Below are 17,513 nucleotides of genomic sequence, written 5' to 3'. Positions count from 1 at the left end.
CACGTTCCCACAGCACTGCCATGGGGCAGTGCCTCACACCAGTGCAGTTTCCTGCTCACCACATCCCTCAGCACCCTCCTGCTCCTGCTTTACAATCCCATGTTTTACACAAGGAGCTGGGCAGTTACTAACTTGTGCAGGCTGAAGTACTGCATGAACAGGACACCTTTGCCTTTCATACTTTTTTTATATTTCATTTTTTCAAATCCACTTATCTCCTTCTTACCACATTCTTCTAAATAGTCACCTACCTCTTTCTTAGGTTTAGGACTTTCTGTCACCTTTCCCCCATGTCCTTCACACCACAGATTGACAGTGTGTCTGTCTATGCTCTGCAATATACTTCATGCTCTAACCAGGGTCCATCCCAAACTGTGCCTGACACCTTGGTGGGATTTTTGCTGCTGAACTGTTGAGATTGGTGCACCTTGCTCCCCACTCTCATATGTCAGGATCCCACACCTCTCTTCTACTCTTATTTGTCTAGAAGAGAATTCTCCGAGAAAGAGCTGGAGGAGTATTTCCATCCAAAAAGACTTACTGAGTGCTTAAACCTGCCACCTAAGCCTCTGCATTATTAAAGATTTACAGGTAGTGGAAGCTAAAAAAAGCAGAAGGAAGAGGAGGAAACACCCAAAAAGAGGAAACACCCAAAAGGAGAGCCACAAAAGGAGTTGTATGAATCTCAGCTAAATTGCTCCTGATACCACTGCAGGCTCAAGTGTAATCAAAGCAATTACTTCTACCCTATTCTGCACCACCAACACATCTAAATTCCAATAATCAAAATCAAAATAATGTGTTTAAAAGCTTGGCCAAATATTCCTCTCATTCTTTGCTTTCCTAAGTGAGTTCACTTCATCTTTAAGTTTCCCTGCCTCTCTGGGTATTTAACTTCCAGTTTCTCTTCCTTTTTCAGGCTAGTCAGCCCTTTCTGATAACCTCACATAATAAAACAATCCTCTTACTACTACTGCAAAGGATCCAGCCAATTGCTCTACTCTCCAGCTTTCTGCTGTGGAGCAGCCAGTAAAGGACACAGCTGACAGGACACACAGTGACATCATCACATACAACAGCTTTTGGCACAAACCAGGAAATTTGTTTGGAAACAAATACAGGCAATTCTTAGAGCCTGCTGCAAAGGTTTGACTTCTGGCTTATTTTTTACCCAGAAAGCAGCCACCTACAAGAAGGTACTCTCATGGCTACCACAGTAAGGTAGATAAAATTAATTTTACATTTTCTTGACATAATGAGGTATTTTCTTAGAACAATCATGCTGATGTTATCTCAGCTATCTCCCAATTTCACTAAGTTTTAATTACCATAAGCATGCTTTAAGTATTTTATAAGTTATATAACAAGAAAATCTCTACAGCTGCAGTTAAAGGTTAAATAGAGTTGTCTCATAGCACTAAAGAAAGATATCTGCAAATTCATAAATCTGCTGATAACATTTAGAGACTGATAACCATGAAAGTTGATAAATTATTTCAGCGTAGCCTTTACTCAGCTGGTTTAACTTCCAACTGTGAAACATGTCCTATTTGTAATTTCCTGGAGAATCTGGAATTTTAAAGTACCTTGCAGCAGTCTCTCAGCCTTCCTGCTCTGACGCACCTGTAAACTCTGTCTATACATTTATCCACAATGTAATCACCACTGTGAGAGATCAACTTGTTATGGATCATTCATGGATCCAGTGCTATTTGAAAAAATTGCAGAAGGTTGTTTTTCTGTTACTTGGGGTGCCAAACATTTCTAAACTCTAAAAATCTCACAAGTCTGACGGGTTTAGCCAGTCAGATCTGAATGCAGATTCCCCACCCTCTGGTGCCTTGGATACAAACACCCCAGTCACTCCCTGTCTTTTGATATGAAGAATTTCCCACCAGGACCATGGACTGCAACACTATCAACTATGTCCTTTTCAACATTAAAGTAATATACTAAGAGCTGTGGATATATTTGTTGTCTGCTACAAATAAAACCAAAGAAAACCAGCTCCTCATGTCTGTTGTGAAAAATGAAATAAACTTGAAGGAATCACATAACTGGCAAATTGTTGATATCAGGAAACAATGTCTACGCTAAACATATTTAAGTTACCAAGTTGTCCATTAGCTGTATAATTCGGTGCAAGTTACTGCCTCTCTTTCTGCAAACCACAGAGAAGTAAGTTGCAGTGTAAGTATTTAACTTCAACAATAGTATCAAACAAAATCCAAAGTAAAAACTAACACATTTCTCCACCCAGTCTCCCCTACATACTACTCAAAAGTTTTATCTTCTTGGTCACAGTTGAACCCAAATGGCTAAAGTTCCCTGTCAAGGAAGAAAGGACAAACACACGCACACAAAAAAGGCACCAGAACATTTTCCACGTCACTTTTCAGAAGCACAGAGTCCACGTACCAGCAAACCTCCATTATCTCTGTTCTGCTTCAAATATCCAGGATAAGGAAGACTAAACATAACATTATCAGTCGGGCAGAGCCTAATCCTTTTTGTAACAGGTTGGTGGCTACATTCAGCACAAATGTTTTCCTTGCCTTCAAAAGAAAAAGCAGAAACACCTTCAGCTGGTCCAGGCCAGCATGTAAGGTCACATGAGGGATACTTCTCACACTCCTGAGTATTATGAGTGTATCAGACTAATCTGACTGTTTTCATGACTACCAACATCCAGACCCTCCAAATGAGGATAACAAGAATGCAATTTAGAGAGACTCTCCCGCAATAAAGGACTATTTACATATTATTTTCCGAGGTCCATTTAAATGAAGCCTTTTCAGCATTAGCTTGCTAAATTAAGTGCTGCTTTTTTCTCTGCAGAGAAGTTCAAGGCATTATACAGGAGCAGTAAAGATCAATCTGTTAGGTCTTCCTTGATGCCACACGTTCTTCAGTAAAGCTGGCATTAAATTGTCAGAAAAACATAACTATTTATTGTCTGTACAACTGGAGCATTATTTTCCTCAGAAGCCTTAGAACAACAACAGGACCCTTTTCCCCACTTTCTCCCTTCAGTGAATAAAAGGGACAAAGGTCTTAGTTGGGTACTTCCAACCAAGGAGGTATCTACTCTGCTGTCTATGACTAGCACAGTCTGGAAGGCAAAGCAAAGCCAAGGAGGAAATCCCCTGACCTCTCCCTTCTGTCAGCTCTAAATTTTTTACTCCAACTTTTTTTTTTTTCTTGCAGAAACATAGGAAAGACAACAACATATGGTATTGAATCATAGAAAAGATCAAACCAAACCCATGCAACTACTCACCACATTCTCAACAGAACCATAAAATACTTTAAAAATACTTAGTACAACTGTTCCTTAGAAGCAATTAAAAAAATAAATAATTTTAATTACATGTAACCACTTTAGAGACCATACAAACTCCAGGCCTAATCAGGTTTGCCCAACTGTCTTCTCTTTTATAACTAAGATTATAACCTGTAATGTAGGAGATAAGCCCTCTGTAATTATCACTACAGGTATTTTTAATTACATATTGAAGAACTGAACTGTTAGGAAAACAAGAATTAATTATTTACAGAAATGTGCGTTAAGTAAACACTAAGTGCAAATTCCCAGGAAACAGAACATAATTTAACACTAGGTAATTAAACCCTTGTATAAGCAAACCTGAGTAACCAAGGCTTTTGTTTTTTTTATAAATACACTTTTAATGAGCATCAGGAAAACACCCTCTGATGCAGCCTATGCCTGGAAAGTGCCCCTCTTTAGTTTTTGAAACTTAAATACCTTACCAAGGAGAGAAAGCATTTTTGGGGATTATAGGGAAGGGTCTTCAAGCTCCTAATTCAAGGTCAAAGGGTCTGACATGTTCATCATATATCCCAGGGTGTCTCCTTGCTCTACCCATGCATTTTTATACTACAGTGCTTTTATTTTTCAATAGAATAACTCTGAAAAACTGTCAAAACATAATGACAGTTGTGGTTACTTTATTTACCCAACTGAATGTTAGATATATTTCTTCATCTCTCTGAAGAATAATTAAACATCTAATTCTGTGTTAACTAACCAAAATATAGGAATATTGGAAGAGTTGCAGGTATGAGGAAGTTCCAAATAATGACCAAACTGAAGTATGAAAACTGAAGGTTCTCTTTCCCACAACTGCTGTTTTAAATGTAAGCCAGCCTTGTCAAAAAGTAAATACACCACCTTGAGCTCACGTTTTAGAAGGACACAGAAGGACTGCCTACTGAATTTTCTGGCTGTACTGCTCGTTGGGCTCTTTCTGTGACCTGGGGCTTCTGGTGCTGATAATAATTACTATCTCCCACGACAGGCCACACGCCTGCTTTTCTGAACACGGAGATAGCCGTGCCTTAAAACAACCAGCAGAAGGCTAAAACTCCAAAGCAGCAAACTACAGTGAAATACAGTGACAGCAGTTTTCTTAACTAACAACAAGGAGGAAGATAATAAGCACGACACTCAGCAATGGAATCAGCATGAGGCAACTTCAGAACAAATGCTGAAATTGCATTTTTTTCAGCCTCTAAAAGCAACTTTTATGTAACTTACAATTACTTAAGATAGGCATGCCTGTGAAGAATAGCACAGACTTGAACTTAAACATTATGGCATTCTAAATCAGCTAAACAAAAGACACAGCTGCAGAAGCTTTGATCTCCTGTACTTATTTGTAACCCACCTTGAGACAGCTGCTCTTATTACTGCCAAACAGCTTTTCTCTACATCATCTTGGAAAGTGCAGTCCTCCAGGAAAATCTTCTCCCTATTAATGTCTTCAGAGGCCTCACATGAGTGAAGATATATAGAACAGACTAGTTAGTCTGTTCTAGAGAGAACCAGGCCTAATGACTGTATTACTTCTCTAACCTAAGCAGACTTTGGTTAATAAAATATATTTTCTCTGAATCTCATCTCAGCACTCCAAAGCAGAACTCATGGTAACTGGCAAGATGTCTGTGCAATGGCTGAGTAATGCAAGTTGATCTGTGCTAGTGAAAACCACTGGACTTGGAAAGAACAGGCATGTGAATAGTGCATTGGAAAGAACAGAGACTTCCATTACAAGGATGTTCAGAAGTAGATGATGATTCTGAAGTAAAAGTTATAAAGCATTTTCAACAGAAAAATTTCCTTCTCCTCTAAATATTAAATTCTTGAGGATCATTCAAACAAACCTTTCCTGCATTTTAGTTTAACTTTCATGTTGAGGACTGCTCACCACTTCATCCTCTAAGTACCACTTAATGCAGAACTGGCCTTAATAACAACAGAAATCAAACTGAGAAATGCAAAAGCAAGGCAAATGCAGAAGAAAGTCCCCAAATCCACAATAAGTGTTCTGTAAGGTAAGCAGAATTTTATCTAAATAAAGGAAACAAAACAAAGATGATGATAACTGTTTCTAACAAGTCTAACACTCATCTTTAAGGCACAACCAACTCCTTACCTTTTCTTGACATATGTTCAATGTGAGGTATTGGAAAGACGTTAAATCTATCCTGCAGTGATTTTTCAGAATTACAGATAATTTGCCTAAATTTAATAGTTTTAATAGTTTAATAGCTGTGGAAGCATGAACAGCCTTAATTTAGTTTTTTGGAAGTTTGTGTGCAAGTTAAAAATAGCTCCTCCTACATCAATAAGAATTTCTACTACCTGTGAGAATTTCTCTTAGCTATGATATCAAGCTTAAAGTACAGGGACACAATCATCAGGCTGTTTATGGGAAGGGCAGTAAGTCAAAAGTTCCTCTAACTTGAAGCACACAAAATTCAGACGACACTTTTATGGCAAACTAAGTCAAGCAGTGCTCGTCTGCTGAGACACTGGCAACTACAAATAAACAATTAAAGCTTTATGCAGTAGCTAAACATTTCCCTAAACAAACCCCTTGTACTCTGTAGCTCAGACAAGCTATGTGAATATTTAAACAAATCTCTGGATTTAATAGCATCACTTTTTCAATTCTATTCTCTATGAAATTTGGTTACAAATTAACAAAGAGCAGCAATTAAAGAAGTGACAATAAAATGTCTCATTCTATTTTTAGAGTAAGGCTGATTATTTACAATGAGTAGATGATTAGTCACTCATTACAAATATTTGTTCTGCTTCCTTTAATTTTGTCAGATAAAGTTGTTTATCTGATAGATGCATTGATGTAAATCTGAGAAGGTGGCTTTTAAGGCCAGTTTTTAAACTGTGGGAAGAGTTTCTCAACTTTTTCAGAAGGTACCAGAAATCAAAGCTGAAATGTTCAAAGAATTATTTTCAAACAGTTCAACTTGGGGAGACCTTTGAAAGCAATTTAAAGACTCTTACTTTTTGATCAAGTTCTACCCTTTAATAATCTAAATTAGTCTTACAGTCTATACTAATTTTCTATTTTATTTTTAGTTATTTTTCCTTTAGGCCAGAAATAAGAAAAGCATTAAATTATAATAAAGATACAAACATATAAAAAGATACTCTATATTATCTACATACATAGTATTTGTATTTAGTGTTCTTTTTTTTTAATTAATTTTTTTATATATGTAAAAATATGTATGTATTTTGAAACGTGTTACAACAGATGATAGTTTTATCCTCCATGTTAACAATAGAATGGAAAAACATTTTCTATTTCCTCGCCTAAAATAATTTCATCAAAGCATTTTGATTAGTTTTGTCAATGTCCTTGAAGCAGCTTTCAAAAAGCTGCTCAACTACATAATTATTTTACTTCTAAGACTGCAGAATGAAATTGTTGAATCACAGAAACCAGCTATATATAAACTACTACTGCTCAAGATACTCTAATGATGTTATCAACCACTTCTGAAGTACTGGATAAAGTAAAAAAGGAGGGCAGAGAACAAATAATATTTTCTTCATCTCAAGAGATGCTTCAGTAAGGAGGGACAGAGAGATGAGTTACAAATGAGAATGGGTTTAGTCTTAAGAAAAAAATACAGCATCACAAAGTCAAAGACTGAACTTAAATTATATTCACTCATTTTAGCATGAGCAAAATCTCATCAAAACTGCAGTCTGTATACTTTTGTGAAGTTATGCAAAGATGATTGCTGTGCAACTGCAGCACTCCTTTAAGGAGAAGTGACACCATAAAAGCAGAGTCTGCAGCTGCTCACAAGCTGCTCCTGAGTCATGAGATCTGGGACAAGTCATATTGGCTCTGACATTTACTAGGGAATGAAATATCCATAGCTGGTTTTAAATTGCATTATTTGAGAGTGTTCCTGTACTTGAAGCAAGTGAAAAACAATTTTCATTTCCTTCTTCAAACAGAAAATGGCTGAATCATTCACAAATACTTCTTACAGTATTTCTGTTGTTCTGAACGTAAGAGCAAAGCAGCATGAACTGTGCCAAAGTCAATTAAGGGACAAAACAGTAAGGTGTTCCTAATAAGCAAATATCATTAAATTAACAGTTCATTATTCAGACATCATGTTGTATTTGGAAATACTTTTAAAGTTCACGTATTTTCTTAGTTTGCATTAAGCCTCTGCAAAAGCATGAATAGCTGCTCGTTCCATGACTTGTTTTAACATGCTGGAATTGTCTCAAAACAAGCATGTAACCCATGAGTTTTAATCTTCTCTGCATGCAATGTTTGAATTCTTGCCCCTTCACATTGATCCATTAAATTTGCCATGTCAGGAGTTGGCAAGATAACAGGAAAGGGAATGACACTGCTCTGGGTATCAGAAGGTTATAATTTTTGGAAGGCAATATCATCCAGCTTTGCTGATAAGATTATGGGAAATAATTTGATTTTCAACCTCGTCCATTTTCTACTTAAGGAACTCACTGCCAAATCATGAGCCACAGCAAATCCCAATTCTTGTAAACATCTTTGTATTGAGTAGTTTAATCTACTTCAGTGGAGGCATAGAGAACCACTTAGTACAGAGAAAATAGTATCAGCATAGAGAAACAGCTTTTTGGGCTACTCCCCTGAATAGACGTTTGGTAACAAGATAGTACGCAAGTTTAATTCCGTGTCTCTTGGCAAACTCAGTTTAAATTGAATACTTCTTCCTCTTTTCAGAATACTGCCTTTATGGGAGACATCATCACTGACACCTTGAGTCTTGTCTTGCTGCTGCCCTTGCTAGCAGGGACAAGTTGTTACATCACAAAGACCCACTTGCAGCACACCAAGCACAAGCACTGTAACCAAGTCCTTTTTCCAACTGATACTGGCACCTATTTATCAGTCTGCCCTGTTATCCTGCAAAACAAGTTACCATTTCTCCAGAACCACATTACAAAATGTACAGAATTAGTCATCTAACCAGTGCTGTGCTAATTGATGGGATCCATATCTGCAGTTTTAATTTCCCTGTTCCCCTGCACTTCCTTGCTGTTACACCCTGAGATACACAAGAGCCAAAAACTTGCTGATGAGAGAGAAGCAGAACTAAAAGCTAATGATGTAAAAACCAAATAAATGATTGCAACTCCACTGCCACAGATTTACTTCTATTTCTTAATGTGTACTTTTGAAAGTACTACACATTTCAAAATCTTTAAGAGAAATGCTGCAACATCATAGAATGTCAGTCAAGTATGCAAACACATCCAGTGCTACTGTGCTAGACCAGCAGACAGTTCAGTTCAGGTGATTTTGTGCCAAGGAGTAAAGAATGAAATCAGTAGTCAGAGGTCAGCTCCATTACAGTAACCCACAACAGAAATTACTTCCATTTCATAGATTAACTTGCAAAGTATTAGAGCAGCAATGAAAGCAAGCACTGCGGTTAAAGGAGAGATTTAAAAAGAAAACAACCAAAAACTAAACAACAGACACTGGAGAAACAGATTTTGTCAGTTTTCTGTATTTTTCAAATATGCTTCCAGGTTACTTTAGGAGGCTTCTTTCAGTTCTGACCCTCCCAGCTGGGAGGTAGAAAGGATATAAAGTTTGCTCATTCTGGTAACAAGGGAAAAGAACTGCAGTTGTACTGCATGCTTACAAAGCACTGCATGACAAGGAAAGTCCCTGAATTTAGGCACAGCACCCTAGCAAGCATCCCAGACTCACAAGGGTGAGAATAAAGGAAGAGGGAGGCAGGCACTTCAGCACCACGCCACGTGAGCAGAACCTTCCTACACTCTGCTCTGCACTGTTTGCCCATCCAGCCTCTTGCTTAGCACACACAGGGTACTCAGCATAGCTCAGTGCTACACTCTACCATAAAACCTGGCTCTACTGTTTTCCATGAATTCTAAAATTACTGTTTTATTGTTTAGCATAGAGCTAAACCACTGGGTTACAAAGAATTGCAATCAACATTTTACCTGTATAGGTGGCTCGATCATTATCCACGCGGGAAGCATCAAACTCGGGTTAAGAGGTTGAGTTCCTACACGGAAATAAATGCCACCATTGGTGTCACAGGCCCAAACATGCTGATTTCCACAGGTCAAGCTGATCAGCTTTACACCACCTAATAACAAAGAGATTATTAGCAACCTGGCATTTTCCTTTTAAATTCAGCTAAAAAGCACAACTTGTATTTAGACTTCATTGTATTTAACAAGCTTTAGTCACAGAAAAATGATTAGAAGTTAATACAACTTGTGGGAGAATAAAAAAAAATTGCTGGATACAATGAACAAAATCAACAGGTAGTACATATGTGAGAAATTTCTCTTCTAAACCTAAATGTTTTAGACATAGGAGAGTGCAATTTCTAAAGCACATTACAATAACCAAATTCAAGCAGGGAACCATTCCATGACAAATGTTATCAGTGCCTAGACAAACTTTCACATGACCTAATGTGAACTCTTCTCTGTAACTGGCCATGCTTGGAGATTTTTAAAGGTGTCAATCTGATAATACAGTCAGCAAAGAACATTCCTAACACCAACAGCATTTCAAAAATATGAGAGCATATGGGTTATGCATTTTAGCGTTAACATACCAGTGTCACATCTGTAAATAAAGGAACTGATTATAAAATGGATTAATATTCACCACTGTAAATATTTATTACACCAATCTCAAATGTGTAGCAGTATTTTAACCCTGTCAGCACCATCAAAACAAAGCTGCCAAATAAGTGTGTGTTGGAATTTTGATATGGTTTGTGTTTGGGCTTAGTCTAGATTCCTGCAAAGATAGTAGAGATACAAACCTGGTATTTTAAACTAAAAAGAACTGCTAGTTAACTGTCTACTGAAACTTACTCTTTCAAATTAATTTTAAAATAGCCACGTGACATAATGAATCTAACATTTGATTTCCTATTTTCACCCCATGTTGGACAAAACAAAGCTAAGTAATGGAAAACAAGTTCCAAAGATAGTGGGACCCAAGCAGTACAGATCCACTACAGAAGGAATGCTCTGGTCAGACTCCAAACTAAAGATTCTAAAAATAGGCCTTGCTGGTTAACTGAACATGCCAGTGCTGCCTGGGATATCCCATTCTTGGTAACAGTTCTGTTTTCAGGGATGTGAAATTTGGCAACAAATCCTTGTAAAGTGCATGAGACACAGCATTCCTTAAAGAGGGGCTTGGAATTTTATCCCACAGAGTGCAAGTTCAAAGTATTTCTGCAGAATGCAATATTCCCAATTGTTAGGACTTGCTGGGGAAAGAACAGGAAACAACAGGACAACACAGCTTTATCTTTTAATTATGTGTAGTAAACAGATCTCATTAAGCAAAATTATTTTATCTTCTGAATCACAGGAATAGAAATCAACCTCTCACATCCCAAAATTTCCTTTACCCAGACAACTTCATATAAAAACCAAATGACAAACAAAAACTTCTACTGCTCAGGATGAGAACATCTACAGCAACTTTCTTTTGTAGACTTGAGACTTGACTTTGAGCTGCAAAGCCAAAATCTTTCTTAAAACCTCATTATTCCTTCTAGTAAAGTATGTCTCAAAGCAATGGCTTTGTCACATGATACCTCAGCTGTCCAAGTGTTCTGATCCAGACAAGCATCAGGCACTCAAACATGGAATCACATATCACCTACCCGGCATAGCTGGAATCATTTACGTCTACAGTACAATTTGATATTCAAAAACACAACTCTTATGTAAATGTTTTGGGATTTCTCCCTCCTCCCACTTACCATTTGTATCTTAGGGCAAGGTCACGTTAACCACATTCACCAACTGTTTTAGAGCAAGTAGCATGAACCAGCAGCATTGTTTATTGTTAAAACCTAAAGGTCATTCTACTGTGTTTAGAAACCTTGATAGTGATAGTGGAATGCTAATCAAAATAATCTACCAGGTGCTACTCCCAGTACATAATGTAAAAGGCAAGATACTAACAACATAATAAGAATATTTCAACCTTAATGATGGTAAACCCCATCACTTCCATATGGAATTCTGAACTGCACCTTACAGAAAGTTGTTCCCACCCTGCCTGCCCTCGCAGTCGCAATCCTAATGTTTCTGGAGTAAACTTAAACATACACTTGACACAACATTAATAACTCTTCAATTTTTTCAGCCCCATTAGAACAATAAAGGCTTTTCTATTATAGCCATGGATATGCACTTGTTAAGCAGTGATGTACCACATGCAATTAAATGGAGGAAAAACGCCTAAAACATTTTCACATTTCAGTGCTAACCCACAGTGACAGCTACAGTGGAGTGTTTGAGTATTTGCTGACCCCAAATCTCTTCTCTGCCACCACCATGTGCCAGAGCTGACAGAACAGCTGAATGTAATGGTTGAATTTCTGAACTGCTGAAGTTCACAAGCCAGGTATTACAGTCAGCTAGCACCAATTGCACTGATTTCCTGTATGAATTCTTTTGAGATTTTCAGACAGTGTCCAGAAGTTACTTATTTTTTCAGTTAAACAGTTCCTGTCTAAACTGCTAGAAAGCAGTGCTTTATGAGAAGAGTTTCAAACCACACAGAAGAACAAAGTGGACAAATATATCCTGTAGGTCAGTAAAAGTAAAAGGCATTAGTTTTTAAACTATGGTATGATGAGTGATTTGGAACCAATTCATCAGATCTGAAAAATACCTGGTGTACAACTGAAAAACAAGTTAATTTTAAAACACCTGTTTTAGAATTTTTACATGAAATATTATAAACTATACACTAAAATTGTACATGTGGCTTAAACTCTACCAGCTGTGTCTGCCTTTCCTTAAACCTTAAGTTAAAATTGCCTGTCTCTTATCAGACCAGTCATGAACAGAACACTGCCATCAAAAATGGAAAAACCAGTTGAATTATTTTTAAAATGATGAGAGAATGGTGCACAGTCTCAATTTCCTTTACCTTCACCTGAAATAGGAGTGCAGATTAGCACAAATGTAAGAATGTTCTAACAGTTAGACTATTAAAGACATAAAACTGATGAGAATATTATTCATGAAGTTGGCAAATAACCTGATTACCCCAGAGCCAAACTGCAAAATGTGACTACATTTCAATGATCAAATCATGGTCAAGCACCTAAGCAAATGAAAAGAGCAGATAATCAGCATCACATTCTAAACATTATGCTGAATGATTACATCACTATAAATCTGAACATGAGTGTTATCAGCTGCATCATTCATGAATGATTCAACTCTTGGAGCACAATTCTTCCTTGGCAGGAGCTAAAAATGTGTTTAACCATAAAATTCAGATGTTTGTGCCCAAGATCAGGTGATTATGGCTGCACTGAGGTACAAGAGCCAGCCTAGTTAAAGCTGCTGGAGCCCCTGCACCATGTCAGGCTGAGCCACTTCAGACTGACCAAGTGCAAGATGCACTGAACTCACACCAAGTACCTTGCAAACAGAAAACTTCTTGCCTCCAAGAAAAGGCTAACCAGAAAATTATTTGAAAGCCACATCTGTTCCTGATATTTTACCATCCCCTGCCAATAGGTACTATTTAATCCAGCAAATGTTATATTCTACACCAATAAACTAAAAGATACTTCTGGAAAATATGGTGTGCTAAGAGACAGTCTACTCAATAAAAATGTCATACCTAGTTGGGAGAGATCCAGTTTTGTCCAATGCATCCCTGTTGGGCAGCTGGAAGAAAGTGTTCTGATGAATATCTGCCCAAGACTATCCAAGCCCCAAATGGCATCCTGGCAGGCAGAGTAGTGCACCATTTCAGCCTCCGGTGGCAGCTGCACCGTAGAAGGACGAAAATGAGGGTTCTGATCACTGACACAAAACAGATCCTTGTTGCTTTGGCACAGCCACAAAAAGCTTCCTGCGGAAAGGACATTTGTGTTAATAAAATAATTCCTAATCCACTCTGAGAAAGCTTACACATCTCCTTTTTCTGAAAAAAAAAATCAGTACATTTGAAGGCAAAACTAAAGCTTCTTGGCTATACTCATAGTGTAAGGCTTTGAAGTACAAATACACATCCTAAGCCCTTATTTAGGCACTTAAATACTCCATTTCTCAAATAAAAGAAGTAGTAAGTGATCTCATTTTAAGAAATGTTTCATTTGAAGGAACTAATAGAGAGAAGACACATGTAACAGTGCACTATCACCTCTCTTTATTCTTTTGCTCTTTTATATCCTTGATAATAGCCTCTGAAAAGCAGCATTCTTTTTCAGCTCTAAACCACATTTTTTCCACTAAAGCCAGTGTACTTAGATAATGCAATTGCTAACTACTGTAACCAGCAGTTCTGTTCCCTGACAGGGTCTCACTTTTACCAATAATGGGCAATTTTGCTGCAGTAACTGCACTCACAGAAGCACTTGGTTACTACAGGCATTTCAGCAAAGCATGCTCTGAAACTTCCAATTACAAATTCTGGCAATTCGTGCTTTGGCAGTTTAGGAAGTTGCTACTCCTGAGGACCACCCATTTCTTGGCTGGATGCCACTCCACACCAAAGGTGAGAGTGATTAATACGTTATTGTAATCTCCAGTAGTTTTACAGATATACTTCCACCCTACTGCAACTATTTTAGATCCCTGCAAACAGAAAAGACAACAAAAATCTGAAGTAATTCAGGATATATAATTACTTACACCATCAATTCCACTCTGTTTAAAAATCACATACACTTGCACTGTTGATTTACCAACCTTCATTAGATGAAGCCGGGGAAGCCAACACAAAAATCCATTTTGTGGCAGAAGCAGTACCACGAGGCACAATATTATTCCAATATGTGCCTTGAAAGAAAGAACAAGTGGCATTAATAGGAAACACCCTTTTCTGTTAAAATGTGTTATTTCAAATTTAGAAGAAATTCTATTGCAATCAATTATTAAATATATTTTAGACAAGATTTTCTATTAAAATCTTCCAAGATACTGTTAGGGGGAGGGGGAAGCCTCCTCCTGACACCTATGTAAACACACACAGAGGAAACTGGGAATGCAGAAGAGGATAAAGAAGAATATTAATGGTCCTCAACAGGGGACCAATTTGATGATGAGGTTAAACAATATCCTAGATGTACTGTTAGTGTTTACCTAAACAAAGAAATGTACCAAAAATGTATTGTATTTTGAGAACTGTAGCAAGAAAAATAAAGCAATCCCTCTGTTGGCACTAAAAACCCATAACATTAGTGTCTTGCACAGTCACGCTCATCATGAGCCAGACTCCATTGTGCAAGATAAAATAGGTTCAGAAGCTTAAGATTGCCTTATCCCAGAGAAGAGACAAATGTAGGTGTTAAAAGCAGTAACTTGTGCACAGTTCACTGGTTGATAATGACTCTTTCATGAAAAATATTTCTCTTTAAATGAGAAAGTATTTAAGACCAAATGCTAATGAATAATTTAATTTAATTTTTAAGTAAGTTAAAGCTGCCCTGACTTGCCATGGGTAATTTCTGTGGTGACAGAATAGTAGTTATTTATTTCCATCTATTTAATATTCTTAACTTAAAAAAATAAAGATGCAAAAGCACACCAACCTATTAAATTTCCCTTTGCTACATGGAATTCGTTTTTGCCTGAAGAGATCCAGACTCCACTGCCATTGACTCCGAGGAGGCTGGGCTGACACTGAAGCTGCTGTGACCAAAATGCCATTCGAAGCTTGTCAGCCACCTTCTCCACAGGTGCCTGAGCTGCTGTTGCCACTGTGTGAGTTGCCTGGATTATGGTCTGGAACAGGCTGCACTGGTCAAACATTACATAATCAGTGATGCTTACCTAGAGGAAAAAGAAAAAAGTGCTCTTGATAATTAGTTAAGCTGCAGGGTGAACTGCACAATCTTTCACCAGAAGCTTTTTTAGAATTCAAAGTGTAGGAAGGGAAAAATAAAAATGGTACATTTTGAGTAACTGTCTTACTAATAAGCCAAAATCAGTATTAAAACACCAGCACACAACTCCTTTCTATCCAACAATCCATTTAGAAATCTGCATTTTAAGATACCCCTTTGTTTTAGGATGTATCCCTCTAAAAACATGCCAAACTCTGCAAACTAAAAGGTGAATTTTCAACTTCTCAAAGGAAGAGAAACTTGTACAGTGTAGGAATTCAAACCACATGACAAACTTGGATGCAACACTCCTTTGCAACTACCTCATGGACATTTTAATTCACAGTGCAGAAGGAGGTCTAAATAAGCAATTGCCCAATTCTGTCATGGACAACTAGGTTGGCAACGCTCTGGGATACTCCTAAAAAGGAATGAAATTTCTAAGAGCACAAGAAGAGCAGCAGTTTGCCAATAACCTCAAAGCCAAGCTACTCATGATGCCCACATGCAAAAAGGGATTATATATGCACATAGACCAAAATTCTTCTAAGGTAGCATATAGACAAATTTTGAGTAAGACCGTTTTTGTACTCCCTTCTTCCCCACCCCTATCTCTGGAGAAAACAAGAAAAGCTGGAGAAGCCAGAGTCAGGAATCAATACCAGACAATAATTGCAGTAACTGAGCTGGTTTCACCCACATGAACTGTGTCTGAAGCAAGAAGCTCCACATGGCTCAAAGAAACCTCAACTGAATGGAAAAATGTGAAACACATTCTTTTGCATGGTGACTTATTATTTGTTTTCTCTAGCTAAGGAAAAGGATGGGCACTAAAAGACAAGAGAAGAGGCTGCATTCAGCAGTCAGATTTGATGCTCTGCCTCAACAGCGTGTCCTATGACCTGACGGAGCATTTTCTGTGTTCTTGAAAGCTTCTGCAGTGCTGATCTGAATGACCATGGGATGGTTTTCCTTCCCTCTTTATAGCAGACACAGAAAGGGGATTTCAGCCACAGCCATACAGAAGTTTAAATACACTGAATAAAGTGTACTATTAATTGAATTTTTTCTTAGAACTTTGTGGGAAAGCAACAGAAATAATCAACCAAAGGTAAAAGACTAAACTGAAAGCAAAATAAAAAAATGCCTACTTGCCACCAATGGTTATCATCTCCTTGTGGTTTCTTTGAAACTATACCAGTCCTGAACCAGAGATTGCCATGGATATCCAAAGCCCATAATGTCTGCTGATCGCCAAGGGTTATGCACACTGGTTCCAAAGCTTGCATTTCACTGGAAATGCAAACAAGTAAAAATATTAAAAACCTTAATTCAAATTTATGTTAATGGTATTTTAAGGAAGCTATTACAATACTAATGGTTTAACACAGTTGAAACTCAGTGGGGGCAAGATAAAAAACACATTTGACATTGAATTACATTAAATTTTCAGTTATTCAGCATTTTATATTTTATTTGTTTAAGTAGAAAACATTCAACAACAACTACAACAAAGAGCATGAGTCCTTCAAAGATCACTCAAGATTTTAAACTTGGATACATGACAATAAAACTAAACAAGTCCTATTTTCTTCAGTAAATAAGCAATCCTGTGTTCTTTAAGGTTTTGATAAAACAGCTTCATAAATCTTTCTCCTCAACTTCTTTGACCTATTCTGAGAACAATACCTGCAGTTCAGGGACCACAAGGAGAAAACTTAACTATGTGACAGAGATAAATGCTGAATTCAGGACTGTAAGTCTCCTGCATAAGTAAACCATTTTCAAGCTCAGAAAACAGGGTCAGGTGATCATATCAGACACTGAAAAGGAAGCAAACAATGCTAGTTCTTTCAGATAACCTTTCTTGACAATTTAAGAACAAATAGTGACTGCCTTCTGCAATTTTAACACAAAGCCCAAGAACATGAAATGTACCTAAGGTGTAGGTCAGCAGGTATTTTCATTAAACAAACTCATGAGAGTACAAACAAATTTCACATTTGAACAAAGACATGGTAGTTTCTCAGACTGTTGAAGAATACCAGGCAGGGAGGTAGTACAAGTTAAGGTTTCACAAGAGGATATTCAGTAGATTAAATCTCCTGACAAGAAGAACTTGAATTTCTTCCTAAACTTGCACCAGGCTGATGTCACAAGAGACACCAAATTCTACGTTCTCAAAGCCAGCAGTAGAGACTCAGTGCTTTTAACTTTATCACAAAGGAACTACCATGAGCATAGGATCAACTACAAAGCTAAATACCAACTACACAAAGTATTTATAAAAATCTGTGGCT

At 37.4% G+C, this 17,513-nt stretch overlaps 1 protein-coding gene across 5 annotated transcripts in view; it reads right to left on the bottom strand.

Annotated features, from left to right (window-relative positions):
- The window catches only part of TECPR2 (tectonin beta-propeller repeat containing 2), a 41,355-nt gene that overhangs the window by 3,705 nt on the left and 20,137 nt on the right, over positions 1–17,513 (bottom strand). For all 5 annotated transcript variants that reach the window (XR_014955774.1, XM_077783955.2, XM_077783956.2 and 2 more), the window contains 5 exons: positions 16,365–16,506; positions 14,920–15,160; positions 14,078–14,167; positions 13,005–13,238; positions 9,320–9,468 (listed from right to left, as the gene is read on the bottom strand). Coding sequence is in view for 4 of the 5 variants with exons in the window: in XM_077783955.2 (XP_077640081.2) it covers positions 9,320–9,468; positions 13,005–13,238; positions 14,078–14,167; positions 14,920–15,160; positions 16,365–16,506 (856 nt within the window). In the remaining variant the exon portion in view is untranslated. The remainder of the gene's footprint in view (positions 1–9,319; positions 9,469–13,004; positions 13,239–14,077; positions 14,168–14,919; positions 15,161–16,364; positions 16,507–17,513) is intronic.

This window comes from Lonchura striata, chromosome 5, assembly GCF_050655825.1.
Source record: "Lonchura striata isolate lonStrDom1 chromosome 5, ASM5065582v1, whole genome shotgun sequence".
NCBI classification, from domain to species: domain Eukaryota; kingdom Metazoa; phylum Chordata; class Aves; order Passeriformes; family Estrildidae; genus Lonchura; species Lonchura striata.
Note: the sequence above shows the minus strand (reverse complement) of the source record. Positions and strands in the feature narration are given on the sequence as shown.